Source organism: Oncorhynchus masou, chromosome 7 (genome assembly GCF_036934945.1).
Source record: "Oncorhynchus masou masou isolate Uvic2021 chromosome 7, UVic_Omas_1.1, whole genome shotgun sequence".
NCBI classification, from domain to species: domain Eukaryota; kingdom Metazoa; phylum Chordata; class Actinopteri; order Salmoniformes; family Salmonidae; genus Oncorhynchus; species Oncorhynchus masou.
Genome location: NC_088218.1, coordinates 24,688,865 through 24,707,762, shown reverse-complemented (window position 1 = coordinate 24,707,762; position 18,898 = coordinate 24,688,865). Strand labels below are relative to the sequence as shown.

The window sequence follows — 18,898 nt, the reverse complement described above, 5'->3', positions numbered from 1 at the left end:
CATATTGCCTTTACAGTTCGTTATAAACATGCTCTTAAGCATCTACAGTAGTTGGTGTATGTTGAAGGGCAGCGGGACAATATTTGGGAGGTTGGTTTCACTTTAACAGATAGCACAGACGTCACACGAAACCCATCCTCTGGGCGTATCGAGTTCGGAGTTCCCATCTGAGCGAAATGGCCTGAACAAAGGTGTGGTTGTAGGTCGGAGTATTTGCATGAGTCTTAAAATATTTTACTTACGGTGTATCGTTCATCTGTATCATGCATGCATAGGAAAACGACGAAATAAACTGTGTTGTAGGCAATGCAGGAAGCGTTCGATTTACGACTGGGAGACACAACTGCCACCGTCGAACCTGCGTAGTCATAGTTGAAAGAATAGGAATACGAACCGGTGACTTTGTCAGGTAAGCTGGATGAGAACACGGGCGTCCAAGCTCATATTTCCATGTTAAAGAGAAACTGCGCTAATTTTGTAATTTTATTGCGAATCTACAATATTTTGATGTAAGTGCTCTGTTTAGCACTGCTTAAAGTAAACGTTGTACTTTTTATGTCTTCAATTTGGTGTTGTGTTCATTATTTTGACAGTGAAACATGCATTTAGTTCATACTACCGCATTGGACGGTGAAATGTATTTTCTCGCCGGTTTCACTGGTTCTTCTGATATGACACCCACTCACGAGCAACATGAGTTCTTAGGTTGTAACAATGTTACTATATTTCTTACACCCATTGTACAACTTGTGGGTAGCCTAATCTTTATTGTAGCCATGCTTAACATGTTTACTGTATAACATAGTGTTTCAATATGCTTTGTGTTGTAATCACGACATTAAGTTAAGCAAATTTTACTATACGTATTGTTAACCAGCACATCAAGTACACGAAGTCAGTAAGAAACAAGTGGTTCCGTTTCCTGTGTAACATCAAAATGAGTAACATGAATATTGCTACACGTTCTCTTTTTTTCTACAACAAAGGCAGTCTCCACCTAACTTTGGCATGTAGTCCATGTCTGCAATCATTTTGAATGTGAACTGAATGTTTGTTTGTCTCTCACTGTCTATTTGCACACACACACAGTACCAGTCAAAAGTTTGGATATACCTACGCATTCAAGGTTTTTCTAAATTTTTTACTGTGTTTTACATTGTAGAATAATAGTGAAGACATCAAAGCTATGAAATAACACATGGAATCATGTAGTAACCAAAAAAGTGATAAACAAATCAAAATATATTGGAGATTCTTCAAAGTAACCACTCTTTGCCTTGATGACAGCTTTGCACACTCTTGGCATTCTCTCAACCAGCTGAACCTGAAATGCTTTTCTGACAGTATTGAAGGAGTTCCCACGTGTTGATTGCTTGTTGGCTGCTTTTCCTTCACTCTGCGATCCAACTCATCACAAACCATCTCAATTGGGTTGAGGTTGGGTGATTGTGGAGGCCAGGTCATCTGATGCAGCACTCCATCACTCTCCTTCTTGGTCAAATAGCCCTTACATAGCCTGAAGGTGTGTTGGGTCATTGTCCTGTTGAAAACAAATGATAGTCCCAATAAGTGCAAACCAGATGGGATGGCATATTGCTGAAGAATGCTGTGGTAGCCATGCTGGTTAAGTGTGCCTTGAATTCTAAATAAAAAACCGACAGTGTCACCAGCAAAGTACCATCACACCTCCTCCTCCATGCTTCATGGTGGGAACCACACATGCGGAAATCATCCATTCACCTATTCTGCGTCTCACAAAGACACGCCGGTTGGAACCAAAAATCTCAAATTTGGACCCATCAGATCAAAGGACAGATTTCCACCAGTCAAATGTCCATTGCTCATCCTTCTTGGCCCAAGCAATTCTCTTCTTCTTATTGGTGTTCTTTAATAGTGGTTTCTTTGCAGCAGTTTGACAGTGAAGGCCTGATTTCACGCAGTCTCCTCTGAACAGTTGATGTTGAAATGTGTCTGTTACTTGAACTCTGAAGCATTTATTTTGGCTCCAATCTGAGGTGCAGTTAACTCTAATGAAATTATCCTCTGCAGCAGAGGTAACTCTGGGTCTTCCTTTCCTGTGGCGGTCCTCATGAGAGCCAGTTTCATCAATGCGCTTGATGGTTTTTGTGACTGCACTTGAAGAAATGTTCAAAGTTCTTGAAATTATTGACTGACCTTCATGTCTTAAAGTAATGATGGACTGTTGTTTCTCTTTGCTTATTTTAGCTGTTCTTGCCATAATATGGACTTAGTCCTATTTGGTAAAAAACCATCTTCTCTATACCACATCTACCTTGTCACAACACAACTGATTGGCTCAAATGCATTAAGAAGGAAAGAAATTCCACAAATGAACTTTTAACAAGGCACAGCTGTTAACTGAAATGCATTCCAGGTGACTACCTCATGAAGCTGGTTGAGAGAATGCCAAGTGTGTGCAAAGCTGTCATCAAGGCAAAGGGTGGCTACTTTGAAGAATCTCAAATATATAAAAAAAAAATGGGTTACTCCATGATTCAATATGTGTAATTTCATAGTTTTGATGTCTTATTCTACAATGTAGAAAATAGTACAAAATAAAGAAAAACCCTGGAATGAGTGGGTGTGTCAACTTTTGACTGGTACTATATATTTGTTTTTACTTTCTTTGATTTACATTCAGTCTTTCAGTTGTATACAGTAGGTCTTTGGATGGCCCTACCTGTGAGCGTCTCAACTCTCACGCTGTCATCTCATTGCAACTCTGTGAAATCCTTAGCAGAGGTATTGTAGTATTTGCCTGTCTCTCCTGACTTTCTTTGAACTTCTCTGCTGACCATTAATTTTGTCATTCCTGGTCTCAGCAGATTTTCAATCATTCGCACTATTGTCTTTGTACGTCTTTCCATCAGTGCCATTGCAGGGCTGCAGTCTGCTTGTGACGGGTTATTTCTGTGATCTAGCATGACTAGGTATGGGTCAGCACCTGCTCTCTTTGCTTTTTCCATCAGTCGTTCGGTTGTTTTCGCTGCGGATTCCAATTTCCCATTACTTTGCGAGTAATACTGCAAACGATGTTTCGTGTTTAAAGTCCCAGGCCTTGCTGAAACTTCGGAACTCGTCTGAAGAGTACTGGGGGCCATTGTCTGAATATAGGATGTCAGGTATGCCGTACCGTACAAAGTGTGTCTTCAGTTTTCAAATGACCGTTTCTCACTGTGTGTTCCCCCAACTGGTCCACTTTCCAGAAGTTTGAGAGTTTTCAATCAACTGTGACCATGGAGTCTCTGTTGAACTCGAACAGATCCATATTTTTCTCCCAGAGAAGCTTTGGTGCTTCGTGTGGTTTCAGCGTCTCTTTCTGCTGCTTCACACCCCATGCAGTGCAGGTGCTACATTGTTCCATGTATGTTCTCAGCTGTGCATTCATGCCCGGTCAGTAGACACACACTCGCGAGCTCTTCTCAGACATCCCTCGATTCCTATGTGTGAGGAATGGATTCTTTGAGGGCAGCAAGCACAACGACTCGCTCACCTCTGAAGATAACTCCACTTTGCACACTCAACTCATCTTTGTTGTGAAAATACATTGCTCCTTCCAAGGGTACATGTTCTTTCCCTTCTGGCCACTGTCGCTTTTCCCGGGACCACTTTCAAACCCCTCTGATGTTAGGTGACCAATGTAGGGCACTTCCTTCAGCCTGAGCTGCAGCGTCTCTGGATTCAGCTTGATATTGAGCTTCCTGCATCTGTCCAGGAGCATTCACACGTTTTTGTCATCGTCCCGAATTGCTGCTTCATCGTTGTCTTCTTTCTCCCATAATCAGGATGCCATCTGCAGTGATTTTTTATTTATTTATTGACTCCTCGGCAGACCTTCCATTCCCTGTTTCAACTTCCTCTGAAAGATCTCTGGAGCTGAACTGATTCCGATTTGGCATGCACAGCCACCTGTAGCCTGTCCCATGGCAGTCGAACGTGGTGAGATAGCTGGATTCCTCATCCAGTTCCACATGTCAGTTGTTTTTTTTCCATCACAAACAAGAGAACACACGTGCTCTGTTCAGGTCTGGCACCACGTCTTCAATAGTGGGAAGTGGGTAATGGCTCCACTTGAGCGCCTTGAAAGGTTTTGGATCGATACACACTCATTGTTTTCCAGATGGTTTATGCATTGCGATCAGGCTGCCAATCCAATCTGTGCTTCTCCCCCCCCCCCCCCCCAGCTGCTTTTGGCATCATTTTCTATAGACCACCAAGCTCCTCTCTGAGTGGTTTATTTTGTGCTACTGGACAGGCTCCACTCGCTCGTCCACTCCCAGCTTCAGTTTGCCGGGTAAGCATCCCTCTCCATGGAATACATCAGCGTACTCCTGTTTTCTTGACGGCCAGGATGCTGTGATGCTGCACAGTAAGCAACTCCATTGCCTGGATAGCCTTGCTGCCTACAATGGGGCCTGTGCACGTTCTTGTTAACCTACAGAGGTGAGTTCATCTTAGTTTTCTTATTGCGTGGATTGATCACCTTTTTTTTTAAGCGTGCACTTCCCCAGTGGCGTCAGACTACTCTTGTTACACATCACCAATACCTGACTGCAGGCCTCTAGGTAACTGTCTTTTGTGAGGTTTGCAGGGATAACATTACAACTAGCACCACAATCAGGCTGAAATCTGACTGAAATCTATCTAAAAAAATCATTTTGTTGACCAGCATGGTTGCAAAGAGAGCAGCATTGCGGTCAGTTATTTGTTATTATTTTTTATTCCTGTACCACGTTGATGCTCTCTGACTTTGGCCTGTGTGATGCAGAGAACATCCTCACTTCTCTCCAGATTCAGCTGACGCATTTCACATTGCCAGGACTGTTTCTCTTTACTGGTCCCTGCACTTTTTCAAACCGTAGAGAAGGGATTTTCTTTTCCCCACACAGGATTTACATTTTTGTCCATATTTTATTAAATTTTTTCATATTTTTTTTCCTCATGTGTCCGTCCACAGTATCTGCATTGTAACAGCGCTCTCTTTCTCTAGTCTCTTCTCGGTCTCTCTTCCTGTTACTGCACATTTTACTTTAGCTCCTTGTCTGGACAGTTCCGCAGCTCTTCCAATCTGTATGCACATAATCCAGTCCCTGCAGGTGGCCGCGAGAGTCCTCAATTCAGTGAGATATTTGTCTAATCTCTCATCTTGGCCCTGACTCCGCATGACAAAAATGTATATCTCTCAATTGTTTCATTTTTTCTTGGGATCACAAAATGCATTCTAGTGCTGCAATTACTTCCTCAACAAAGAGATTGTCTCTTGTACTGCCCACACCAAGGGTCTCACAAATCCCTCTGCCTTTTCCCCCAATTAGGTAGTACAGTAGCGTCACTTTGTAGTCATCAGGTTTTTCTCCCATTTCTAAGAGCTATGTACAAATTGAATTCCTCTTTCCATCTTTTCCAGGTAAGTGCTAAATTACAATCATCAAAGTCTATTTTTTTTTGTAGAATGGAATGTTAGCTACTCACAAATCTGCTTATGTCCAATAGACCGTTAGCTTTTAGTATAGTCATTCTATAATCAGCTAGCATTGATGTTCGGCACAATGACTAGCTTGTAAAAGCAGAACTTTTCCAAACTGGCGCCTGGGATGTATTCTTTTTTTCTTTTTTTCACTGCCACCATGTTTCAAGATGCTTTGTGTTATAGTCACAACAAAAAGATGATTTGAGAAATCCAAATAATGTCACAGGTCTTCCTTGTAAAGGGTTTAAACACCGTTTCCCAATCTTGTTCAATGAACCACAAACAATTAATGAACATGCACCTGTGGAATGGTCGTTAAGAACCTAACAGCTTACAGACAGTAGGCAATTAAGGTCACAGTTATGAAAACCTAGGACACTAAAGAGGCCTTTCTACTGACTCTGAAAAACACCAAAAGAAAGATACCCAGGGTCCTTGCTCATCTGTGTGAACGTGCCTTCGGCCTGCTGCAAGGAGCCATGAGGACTGCAGATGTGGCCAGGGCAATAAATTGCAATGTCCGTACTGTGAGACGCCTAAGACAGCGCTAACAGGGAGACAGGACGGACAGCTGATCGTCCTCGCAGTGGCAGACCACGTGTAACAACACCTGCACAGGATCAGTACACCTGAACATCACACCTGCGGGACAGGTACAGGAAGGCAACAACAACTACCCGAGTTACACCAGGAATGCACAATCCTTCCATCAGTGCTCAGTCTGTCCGCAATAGGCTGAGGTAGGACTGAGGGCTTGTAGGCCTGTTGTAAGGCAGGTCCTCACTAGACATCACCGGCAACAATGTCGCCTAAGAGCACAAACCCACCATTGCCGGACCAGACAGGACTGGCAAAAAGTGCTCTTCACTGACGAGACGCGGTTTTGTCTCACCAGGGGTGATGATCGGATACGCGTTTATCGTCGAAGGAATGAGCATTACACCGAGGCCTGTACTCTGGAGCGGGATCGATTTTGAGGTGGAGGGTCCGTCATGGTCAGGGGCGGTGTGTCAGCATCATCGGACTGAGCTTGTTGTCATTGCAGGCAATCGTAACGCTGTGCGTTACAGGGAAGACATCCTGACATTCAATAGCTCTGACCAATCACCGAGATCTGTAAGACCATGGGTTTAATAATAATTAGTCAAAGACTCAGCTTATGCAAAAAGAGTACAGTTTATTCAGAGAACGTTCTCAAGTCCATTATACAAAGACATCCATTTTATAGCTGCGCACATACTTCCACACGATCCGTAGGTGAGTTTTATCCTTCTCCATAGTTCTCACCACTGTGTATCACTGCCCAGGCGACAGTTCCATTCCCCCGAGATTAGGGGAACCTTGAGAAGTACTCCCTATGCTATCATAGGTTCCTCAGAGGCCTAGCCAGGTCGGTCCAAACACAGTTTAACTGTTCTCCGTTTTTTTTCTTCGGCACACACATACAAGTTCAAATCCTAAACTACGCCTTGTTCAGACAGTCTGTGTTTTTCCACTATACAGATGCATTGTTTAACCTAATTCTGACTAAAACTACACACATCATCAGATTATAATTTTATGATTCTAATCAATTTCATACAGTTAAAATAATTCTACTCTGAAACGTTATCATTATCTTTCAACATAAACATTATTTTATCAGGTACCCTTCCTGCAGGCTCATCCTGACATGACCGTCCAGCATTACAATGCCACCAGCCATATTGCTCGTTCTGTGCATGAGTTCCTGCAAGACAGGAATGTCAGTGTTCTGCCATGGCTAGTGAAGAGCCCGGATCTCAATCACATTGAGCACGTTATTTGACCTGTTGGATCGGAGGGTGAGGGCCATTCCCCCCAGAAATGTCCAGGAACTTGCAGGTGCCTTGGTGGAAGAGTGGGGTAACATCTCACAGCAAGAACTGGCAAATCTGGTGCAGTCCATGAGGAGGAAATGCACTGCAGTACCTAATGCAGCTGGTGGCCACACCAGATACTACCTTACTTTTGATTTTGACCCCCCCCTCCTCCTCTCAGTTTGTCTGTTGTTGAATCTTGCTTTGTTCATACAAATATTTACACGTTAAGTTAGCTGAAAATCTTTGCAGTTGACAGTGAGTTTCTGTTTCCTGTGTAACATCAATATGAATAACATCAATATTGCTACACATAGACTGTATGGTTATGAATCTAACTTCCTGTCTTCCAGAGATGGCCGCAGACGACAAAGTGGTCATCCTTTCGGATGATGAAGAAGATCAAAAGAGGAAGTACGTCCTGGACGAACCCTTCAACACTCTTTCCCTGGAGCTTCAGACCGACCGAGAGCCAGGCTCCACTCCAGTGTCTGCTGCAGCATCAGACACACAGTCTGCTCCAGAGACACCGATGGCCTTACCACTGAAAGACCTAGGCTGCGTTGAGAGGATGTGCCTGAGAGTCAACTCCCAGCTCCTCATCTCCAAGATCTTCTACTTCTTCTTCTATGCAGCATACGGATCCCTGCACCCACTCCTAGCCGTCTACTACAAGCAGCTCGGGATGTCACCAAGCCGTAGTGGACTGTTGGTTGGGATCCGGTACTTTATAGAGTTCTGCAGTGCGCCATTCTGGGGAGTGGTGGCCGATCGTTTTAAGAAGGGGAAGCCATTGTTGCTGTTCTCTGTGCTGTGTTGGTTGGTGTTCAACTGTGGCATCGGTTTTGTCAAACCAGCTGCCATGATCTGTAAGGAGAAGGTGGACATCCTCACTGTGGCCCCACCAATACTGCCCTTGACTACTATGACACCAATTAACGGCTCGCTACCGGACGCCTCCACCAATCACACGAGAAGTCGCCGGGATTTGTTTCGAAGTTACTTTCCTAGCTTCCCTTTTGTTTTGAATGGCCTTGATTCTGGCTATAGCGTACGCCGCAGGCATAGGAGAGGTGCTGATAGCAATACCACTCAATCCACTGGGGTGCCTTACGAGCAGAACAATGCTACGACAACAGCCACTCACACCCCCACCGGCGCCCAACCCAGAGTGGTGCCTAATGAGCAAGCCAATACCACTCAGCTTTTACCGAATACCACAAACATGCCACTGACCACTAAAACCCCCACCCATACACCTACTCATGCCCCCACCACCACCAATTCCACATGGATGCCTCACGAGCAGGGCAATACCACTCAAGTGACTCCAAATACTACAACAACCCCTATGGCAACCACTACCACCACCCCTGCCCCCACCCAACCTAAAGAGTACATAATTGAGTACAACGAAGATCAGGTCGAGAGCATTTTTCTCCTGATCCTCTTGGTCATCATCGTGGGGGAGTTTTTCAGCGCGCCGGCGGTCACCATTGTGGACACAGTGACGTTACAGTACCTGGGGAAGCACCGGGACCGTTACGGCCTGCAGAGAATGTGGGGGTCCCTTGGCTGGGGTGTGACCATGCTGCTAGTGGGTATCTGGATAGACCACACCCACATTGCGCTGCTCATCGACGGCGTGGTCGGCTGTATCCTGCCCGAGTACAAGAACTACCAGGTAATGTATGACATTGAAAATGTGACAAATAATAAGCAATGGGTCGTTAAGGGCAACATAGTTGATACGTAAATAAAAAATGTAGTTAATGTGTTCATTTCTTCACTCGTTCCTTCCCCAGGTGGCCTTCATAGTGTTTGGAGTGATGATGGGTCTGGCCCTGGTGGTAGCAACACAATTCTACTTCGACAGGTAATAGGGACGGACCCAATTTAAACTGTTTGAAACCCCACTTTTTTTTTTTGCTTTTCCTTAAATCAATGATTTTATTTTTATTTTAGACTTTGTTTTATGTTCTTTTATTCATCTATTTTATATAATTGCTGTTTGTTTTTAATATCTTCTATTTGATTTATTTTACTGTAAAGTGTGTAGTGATTTTTAAATGTCTTTTGAAATGAAGTTTGATTTGATTTGACAGTGGGGACTACAGACAGGAGTTGCCTCAGAGGGCCCAGGAGGTAGAGATACCACAGGTAAATCAACTGGAAAATGAAAACTCACACTAACACTAAGTGGAAATAGTCTTTCTAATTTCTTTAGCCGAAGCAAATACTGCTTTAAATAGAAAATTGTTATTTTATTCATTTTACACCATTTTTTTGCACACAGGTAGATGGGAACGTGGCATCTCCAGAGGAGAGCTCCACCTCGGACCAGACCCCCATCACCCCAGGGTCCACCATCACCAAACAGCCTTTCTATTACAGTGACCTCCTCAGGCTGCTGTGTAGTGTTCAGTACAGCACGGTGCTGTTCGTCGCCTGGTTCATGGGCTTCGGTTACGGCTTTGTGTTCACCTTCCTGTATTGGCATCTAGAGGACCTGAAGGGGACCACCACGCTGTTTGGTGTGTGTTCGGTTCTGAGTCATGTGTCAGAGCTGGCTGCTTACTTCACCAGTCATAAGTTTATCGAGCTGGTGGGACACATCAGGTAAGGATGGGGTTGTTGGTGTTCTTGTTTTTGGGAGGGTGGTGGAGGAAGGGATCTCTTTTAACCAAATATTTGACCAAAAACCGCAGCAGCAACAACAACCAAAGTGCACAGTATTTTCTGAAACAGAGGATTTCCACATTTGCTATCTCGTTTCACCTTGACTAGACACGCGGCATGTAAACAATCGTGTTCGTTTAGAGTGCCTCTTGCTTGAACGTCACACAGGCCTTGTGCGTATACTATAGTCAGACAGACTGACCTAGCACAGAGCAGGGACATTTGAGAATGTGGTGTTATGTTTAAGGAGAGAGGCCCATCCTTCTGGCAGCTCTGTGCGACCTATGTCATTTTGACGCTCCATTTTTAAAGCGTTCTTCTCTAACATCGTGGGTGGTTATAACCCCGCAAGTCATACAGTTACCTATTAGTGCAAAGGTCTCAAGAAGAATTGTTGTTCTTTTTGCCTCACCAGTTCAATGGGCACTGTGCACAATGAGTAATACTAACTATACCTAGTAGGGCATCTCTTTAAACCAGGGGTTGGGAGACTCCAGTCCTCGAGGGCCTGATTTGGTGTCACACTTTTTCTCCATCCCTAGCAAACAGCTCATTCAATCCAGTTGCATTCTAAACTGAAGATCATGATTAGGTGATTTATTAGAGTCAGGTGTGTTAGTTGGGGCAAAACTGTGACGCCAATCAGGCCCTGGAGGACTGGAATTGTCCACCCCTGTTTGTCCAAACCTTGGATGAGTGTTCTGCGATGGAATCCAAATTAACGCAACAAAAGACGCTCCAAGTCTGAAAAGCCTATACATGCCATACATCACCCTATTTGATCTGTTTTTATTCTTCTTAATAACTTTTGCTCGGAGTACCTAACCTCTGAAAATCTCATCACTAATTTCTTTCTTTCCTCCCTGTTTTCCTAACTTAGGGTCTTGTACATTGGCTTGGCATGTAACACAGCACGCTACCTGTACATTTCTTACTTGGAGAATGCATGGATAGTTCTGCCTATGGAGGTCTTACAAGGTAAGAGAGAGCAGGTCCGATATTGACATTACTTCCTGTTGACATCTGACTGAGGAAAGGTTCAAATTTAAGTCCGGGGTTAAGGGCTGTATTATTGAGCCTCAGTAAAGTACATCTTAGGACAGGAATCTCTGTTATTTCAAGCAATCGCTGCCTTATAAAACACCTTTTTAATGTTAATATGGATTTTAATTGAAAAGACCGTTATAGTATCACATCAAAAACTGTCATACTAAAAGACAGTATCAACAAAAGGAAATTCAATAAGGATATCCTGGTAATGTCATATGACTCGTGAATAGGCACCATGTTACCCCTGTTTGTCTATCTGTGGTTACAGATGAGAGATTATTTAAGAGCAGGTTGGATGGGTCTTGTCTAACACTGGACAGGAGAATATATTGTTCCACTCCCTCTTTCAGACACCTTGGGTACACAATAACCAATAGGATAGAGGTAGGGCCGAATTTTGTTGAAGAGAATGGTCGGGACCCAGAGAAGAATTATAATAATTTGTTTTGCTCAAATTGACCACAACTAAGCCCATAAAGAGATTGTATTTTGAGACGCAATCATGTATTAGATTTTTTTGGGATGTGGGAACACTTGTGAACAGACTTACTAAGTGAAACACATTTTTAGTTGAATTCCTGGTGATTTTACACTTCTGGGGTTGTTTTTCATGGTTAAGGCTAGGCCCCTTAGTTCCAGTGAATGGAATTCTTAACGCTACAACATACAATGACATTCTAGATGATTCTGTGCTTCCAACTTTGTGGCAACAGTTTGGGAAAGGCGCTTTCCTGTTTCAGCATGACAAAGCGCAAAGGGATGTCCATACAGAAATGGTTTGTCGAGATCGGTCTGGAATAATTTGACTGGCCTGCACCGAGCCCTGACCTCAACCCCCATCGAACACCTCTGGGATGAATTGGAACGCCGACTGCAAGCCAGGCCTAATCTTCTAACATCAGTGCCTGGCCTCAGTAATGCTTTTGTTGCTGAATGGATACAAGTACCCTCAGCAATGTTCCACCATCTAGAGGAAAGCCTTCCCAGAATAATGGAGGCTGTTATAACGACAAAGGGGAACCAACTCCATATTAATGCCCATGATTTTGGAATGAGATGTTTGACTAGCAGGTGTCCACATACTTTTGGTCAGGTAGTGTATATAATGATTATTTGTAAAAAAAAAAAAAATAATAATAATAATAATAATAATTACTAAAAGCTTTGGGGGTCCAAAAGAAATAGCCTGTTGCCGACCCCAGCTCTAGGACAGGGGTCGATTTATAAAGTGAATGTACTCATCCATGATTCTACGCCTCATGACAATTTTTCTAGTAATAACTGATAATGTGCTCAATAAGTAAGAATCAGCTTGTTATTACTGGTCGTAAGTGATAGGCACTGTTTGCTTCTTCCTGAGCTTTGTGTCTTAGAGAAGTGTTTTGCAACCCCAGTCCACAAAGCAAAGTAAGATGACCATCCCATTACTTCAGCATAAGGATGTGTGTGTGTGTATATACAGTTGGAAGTTTACGTACACCTTAGCCAAATACATTTAAACTCAGTTTTTCACAATTCCTGACATTTAATCCTCGTAAACATTCCCTGTCTTAGGTCAGTTAGGATCACCACTTTTATTTTAAGAATGTGAAATGTCAGAATAATAGTAAATAATGATTTATTTCAGCTTGTATTTCTTTCATCACATTCCCAGTGGGTCAGAAGTGTACATGCACTCAATTAGTATGTGGTAGCATTTTCTTTAAATTGTTTAACTTGGGTCCAACATTTTGGGTAGCCTTCCACATGCTTCCCACAATAAGTTGTGTGAATTTTGGCCCATTCCTCCTGACAAAGCTGGTGTAACTGAGTCAGGTTTGTAGGCCTCCTTGCTCGCACACGTTTTTTCAGTTCTACCCACAAATTTTCTATAGAATTGAGGTCTTTGTGATGGCCACTCCAATTACTTGACTTTGTTGTCCTTAAGCCATTTTTCCACAACTTTGGAAGTATGCTTGGGGTCATTGTCCATTTGGAAGACTCATTTGCGACCAAGCTTTAACATCCTGACTGATGTCTTGAGATGTTTCTTCAATATATCCACATAATTTTCCACTCTCATGATGCCGTCTATTTTGTGATGTGCACCATTCCCTCCTGCAGCAAAGCACCTCCACAACATGATGCTGCCAAACCCGTGCTTCACGGTTGGGATGGTGTTCTTCGGCTTGCAAGCCTCCCCCTTTTTCCTCCAAATATAACAATGGTCATTATGGCCAAACCATTCTATTTTTGTTTCATTAGACCAGAGGACATTTCTCCAAAAAGTACGATCTTGGTCCCCATGTGCAGTTGCAAACCGTAGCCTGGCTTTTTTATGGCGGTTTTGGAGCAGTGGCTTCTTCCTTGCTGAGCGGCCTTTCAGGTTATGTGGATATAGATATCTTTGTACCTGTTTTCTCCAGCATCTTCTCAAGGTCCTTTGCTGTTGTTCTGGGATTGATTTGCACTTTTCGCACCAAAGTACTTTCATCTCTAGGAGCGCGTCTCCTTCCTGAGCGGTATGACGGCTGCATGGTCCCATAGTGTTTATACTTGCATACTATTGTTTGTACAGATGAACGTGGTACCTTCAGGCATTTTGGGAATTGCTCCCAAGGATGAACCAGACTTGTGGAAGTCTACAAAAAAGTATTCTGAGGTCTTGGCTGATTTATTTTGATTTTCCCATGATGTCAAGCAAAGAGGCACTGAGTTTGAAGGTAGGCCTTGAAATACATCCACAGGTACACCTCCAATTGACTCAAATTATAACCAGTCAGAAGCTTATAAAGCCATGACATAATTTTCTGGAATTTTCCAAGCTGTTTAAAGGCACAGTCAACTTAGTGTATGTAAACTTCCCAACCGACTGGAATTGTGATACAGTGAATTATACGTGAAATAATCTCTGTAAACAGTTGTTGGAAAAATGACTTGTCATACACACAGTAGATGTCCCAACCAACTTGCCAAAACCTATAGTTTGTTAACAAGAAATGTGTGGAGTGGTTGAAAAACGAGTTTTAATGACTCCAACCTAAGTGTATGTAAACTTCCAACTTCAACTGTATCCTTCTGACGTTTTGAATCTGTGGCCACGGAATGAGAAGTCCGTCTGCCTGACTGATGATGAATGGATGTGTAGGTGTCAACACTTCCTTATCCATAGGACCTAAATAAAGTCGAGGTGAGGTTTCCTGTTAGATTGTTTTTCCAATTTGTGCTAATACTACAAGACGGACTGCTTTTTCTTCTTTTGTATGTCATTATTTCAGTACCAATGTATAACATTTTATATTTAGCAGACACTCTTATCGAGAGCGACTTAGAGCAGCAATTAGGGTCGAGTGCCTTGCTCAAGGGCACATCGACAGATTTCTTTCACTTTGTCAGCTCTGGGATTCAAACCAGCGACCTTTCGGTTACTGGCCCATCACTCTTAACTGCTAGGCTACCTGCCGCCACTTCTTTGAAGAAGCATTTTGATCCTATAAGCTGTGTAATGTTTAACACCTCCATCAATGTTTGTCCTCTGGCATCATTTACATTTTAGTCATTCAGCAGACGCTCTTATCCAGAGTGACTTAGTCGTGAGTGCATACATTTTTGTACTGTTCCCCCATGGGAATCAAACCTACAACCCTGGCTTTACAAGCGCCGTGCTCTACCTCTGAGCCACACACAGTATTTCACTTTTCTAACCTTTTGTTTTGTCTGTCTTTCTGTCTGGCTCTTTGTATTGTAGGTGTGACCCATGCGTCGGTTTGGGCAGCCTGTATCTCCTACCTAAGTGCCGCGGTGCCCCCTGCTCTGAGGACCTCTGCCCAGGGTATCCTCCAGGGTCTACACCTGGGGCTGGGACGGGGCTGTGGGGCCATGGTGGGGGGCGTCTTCGTCAACTATTTTGGTACGGATGCGACAACAACGGCCCCTTTTTGACAGTCCCATTTTGAGTAGTGAAATTTTCAACTCCTGCCATACAGCCATGTTTTTATATTTTAACATGATTTTGAGAACCAATGAGTTATGGTTTATTACATATTTATAAACTACATATCCACTAATAAACCATTCATAACCCTATTAAATGACACCTTAGGTGTTAGCATTTATGTTTTTTTGTGTGTCTGTAAAGTGCATCTTTCTTTTTCCAGGAGCTGCAGAGACGTTCAGAGGGATTGGAATGGCTTCCCTGGTGATACTCCTCATCTTCTCCTTCATTCAATGTCTGACTGGACAGAACGAGGAAAAGGGTGAGGGAGGGGAGAGCACCTCAGTTCATATTTTTCTTTTACAGACCCTGCATCAGTGCACTGTTAGAGGAATTTGTTCTGTATAGAATGGTTTAATGGATTGCTTCATATATTGCACTAAAACTAAAATATTTATACAACTGCAAACCACCCTTATTTTTCACAGTGTACTATACAATAATAACCTAAATGTGTATTCCCCTCAATAGAGGACAGGATGCTAGCAGAGAACATTCCTGTTCCTTCCAGTCCAGTTCCCATCGCTACCATAGACTTGATGCAGAGCCAGGTCAGAACTCTCCAAATTGTTGTACTCATATGCTGCTTCTTTCAGCAAACCAATTTCCCATTGTGGGACAATGATGTGTACTACTACTACTAATTACTACTACAACTACCAGGTTGGTGTGATGGTGCCCCGCCCTGACCCTAGACCCCCGGCTAAGAGGACCAAGCACCAGGAGGATCAGGAGGATGTTAACAGACCAGCCTGGGTGCTGAGTGGATCCCCCTGGGTCACCATAGCCTTCGCTGTCTGCCAGATCAGAGAGATGTACTGCATGGCCAAGAGTAGTCTACCCTCGGAGACACAGCCACTGCAGGTAGGATGATGGACGATTAGTCCTTTTTTTTTCTTTTTTAAAGACGTGTCACATCTCAATGAGAACTTTTGTCCTCGGATGTGCGACTCGAAAGTTAAGAATTTCAAGCCGGTTCATGTTGTTTTTTTTAATAACCTTTTTTTAAATATTTTATTTCAATGGGACTTATTTTTCTGTTTTTATATCGTATGGTTAACAGTGACTATGTGAACGATTTCCCCCCCCCCACGCCTTCATGTGAACTAAAGAAAGGTGAGATTGTGTGCGCACTGTAGAGGTGAATTCGACACTGTCTTTGTGACGTACTGTGGTGAATGTGGTCAAATGTCCTAGGTGCCTGTGTTTGGTTTAGTGCATGGTTTGGTTATATCTTTAGTGTATCCAAAACATTTTGTCACGATGGATCAGCCAATCATGTTCTATTATCTTGTCTGTTGCCAGGAGCAAAATGATCAGACCTCTTCTGAATACCAGGCAGTGGAGACTGAACACAGCACAGAGCAACAGGAGTCGCCACACCACCATAACGGTTCCCCAAGCAGTGTATCTAGCAAGGCCCACCCCGCAGAGCACCCCAAATCCCAGCCCTCTCCCCTACCGGACCAGGGGAACTCTGTGGCGCACCCTGCCTTTTCCCCTGGTAATTTTGAGGCTTCACGTCAACTATCTAGTACAAACCCTTTCCGGCAGTAGATTAAAGGCGTGAGTTGAGTTTAGAGACGGAGCAGGTACTTACATTGTCGTGGGTCTCCTTTTGGTTCCTGCGACATGTACAGCAGGGAAGAGGTACTCCACATCGATGACTGTGCTCTAAAAAAAGTACCAAATGATTGCTTTCTGTGCGGGTGTCAAATGACATGGTGTAAATAGAATTTGATGTCGAAAGGGTCCAAAGGGATTGTTGACTTCTTGACTGCAATGTATTTATTTCCTCTGTGTCTTCATGCACGAGCTTCTGACAATCATGTTATTATTTTGACTCTTGGGATAAAATGATATGTGTATATACAATAAAAATGTATTTTGTAGATGAATCATCTCATCTCATGTCTCATTTATATTTTTGCTGTCTGTATTCCGGCATGTTTTTAAAAGCCCAAGAGTCGACACTTGGTGTCAGTAGTGTACCGTATTGAAGTACTAACCCTCAGCGTGCGTGTTGTGTGAAGGTTGAGGTCAGGGTGTGCTTGCTGATGGGAGTGTGTGGGAGGCCAGTAATGGTGTTTTCTTCAGAAAATACACCACAATGCCATCTGCAACATCTCTTGTCTCGGCAGAAAATATAAGCTAATATTGATGTTGGAAAAGAGATTGAATTAATTGGACTTATTGTTTCCCCCAAATCGTCTTTGTTTTGAACACAGAAATGAATGTAATTCATTATCATGATTAGTGTACTCTAAATAGTTATTACAGTACAACAGTCTCAAGAGACAACACTGACCGTGGCAGCTGTCTTATCCAATATTGTTAAGCATGTTGTCTACATCTAAGGAATTAATCATTTGTAAATTTTACCTTAAGATTTCTCCATCAGCTGCACTCTATGAATCAGTTCATTTGAAGGTACCCCATGAATCAGTTCATTTGAAGGTACCCCATGAATCAGTTCATTTGAAGGTACCCCATGAATCAGTTCATTTGAAGGTACCCCATGAATCAGTTCATTTGAAAATCTAATAAAAATTATGATATTCTCATGTACTTTAACGATCTTATTGAGGCAAGCACCAGTATAATATTTGTTTACTCTTGACCACACGGACTCGCGCATACATTTAGTCCGCTGCAATGCCTTGTGGGTACGTATGGCTTTGCTGAAAGTGTTGAGTCATGGAATGGTCCTATTTATGCCTGTGGTGTGGACACTCCAACATGCTAGAACGTGATAGGACCAAACAGCTGCCATGTTCAGTAGGGCATCATGTTGCAGCATCCTTTATTTACACAGTACACTGATAATGCTGCACTGATGAAATAGCTACACAATAGTCATGCTGAACATTGGAATCATCATTGGAATGATAGGTGTGATATGGTGTAGGCCTAGGCGAGCTTTTAAAAACACTCCAGGATAGTACAACATGTGCTATAGCGGAGAGGCAGTGAATTGATTATTGGAATGTTCCGACTGTGTTGGTTTCTCTCTGGCTGTACCATCGATGCCCTCTCCCTCTGCAGAAGCTATACTGCCTTTCCAATCCAAACTGCCTCAACTCCTAGCCTTTCATCCGAAGCCAAATAGAGATTCAATATCCATCTCTACCATCAATTTTAAATGTGGTGTTTGTTTCCTTTTGCTTTTCATGCGTTTTGAGATTATTTTATTTAACGAAAAGCGCTGTGCAAGTAAAATGTTTATTTGTATTATGTGTTTTGTGTATATTGTAGGCCTAGGACCTTTTGACATCATCTAGTAAATTTAGAATGCCTGTTTTTTGATTTCCAACGCAACTGATGCAGTTCTACACATGAGCGCTCATACAGTCACCAGGGTTAAGATGGTAGAAAACGTTTTTAAAACCGATTGAAAGCGATAGTCTAGGCCTACTAGCTGAATGTGTCAAATTAGAGCACAGATCGCTGCTCTCCGTTGCAAACAGTTTTGCTACGGTGTCTGTGTGCCCTACTAAGCATGACCCAGGATGTCCTGCAGAGTGAGGAAAAAGTGCCCTGTGTGACACAGTGCAAGGCTTTGTCTCTACCGTCGTCAATACAACCATACATAACGCCCACAGGGCCAGCCTCTCCGTGGGCTGATCAGTACAGCCCACAGCCCACAGCAGCCCCAGCCTTGGCTGCAGGAGGCACAGCAGGGGAGCTCAGAGCCATGGTTACTCCCACCAATACCCTGTTGGGCAGCAAAGCCATAGGATACAAGGAGCAAGAGCAGCGTGGAAGAGACAAATTACTTCACATCCGTTTAAGCCTAAGTACTGTAGAGGTTCATTGAGGTCTAAGCAGTTGATCTTTGACTTAAAACATTTCTGCACTTATATAATT

At 43.2% G+C, this 18,898-nt stretch overlaps 1 protein-coding gene across 2 annotated transcripts; it reads left to right on the top strand.

Moving 5' to 3' along the window:
• Nucleotides 1-139: 139 nt before the first annotated feature.
• LOC135543571 (major facilitator superfamily domain-containing protein 6-A-like) lies at nt 140-16,929 on the top strand. 2 transcript variants are annotated; one of them, XR_010456226.1, is made up of 12 exons: nt 140-409; nt 7,683-9,013; nt 9,135-9,205; nt 9,435-9,489; nt 9,626-9,948; nt 10,889-10,986; nt 14,786-14,947; nt 15,195-15,293; nt 15,503-15,582; nt 15,695-15,895; nt 16,095-16,147; nt 16,337-16,424. XR_010456226.1 is itself a non-coding variant. In XM_064970949.1 (11 exons), the coding sequence occupies exons 2-11, from the start codon at nt 7,685-7,687 to the stop codon at nt 16,586-16,588; spliced, it is 2,670 nt and encodes an 889-aa protein (XP_064827021.1). In that variant the 5' UTR covers nt 141-409; nt 7,683-7,684; the 3' UTR covers nt 16,589-16,929. The 2 variants fall into 2 exon arrangements, 1 of the variants encoding a protein (XP_064827021.1); XM_064970949.1 differs by lacking the exon at nt 16,095-16,147 and having other exon boundaries at nt 141-409; nt 16,337-16,929.
• The last annotated feature ends 1,969 nt before the right edge of the window (nt 16,930-18,898 follow it).

What these genes read in the sequence shown, in the direction of transcription:
- LOC135543571 (XM_064970949.1), top strand. Translation starts at nt 7,685, where the DNA reads ATGGCCGCAGACGACAAAGTGGTCATCCTTTCGGATGATGAAGAAGAT. An exon ending in TAGACTTGATGCAGAGCCAG is followed by an intron (nt 15,583 to 15,694) that starts GTCAGAACTCTC and finishes TACAACTACCAG; the next exon opens with GTTGGTGTGATGGTGCCCCG. An exon ending in CGGAGACACAGCCACTGCAG is followed by an intron (nt 15,896 to 16,336) that starts GTAGGATGATGG and finishes GTCTGTTGCCAG; the next exon opens with GAGCAAAATGATCAGACCTC.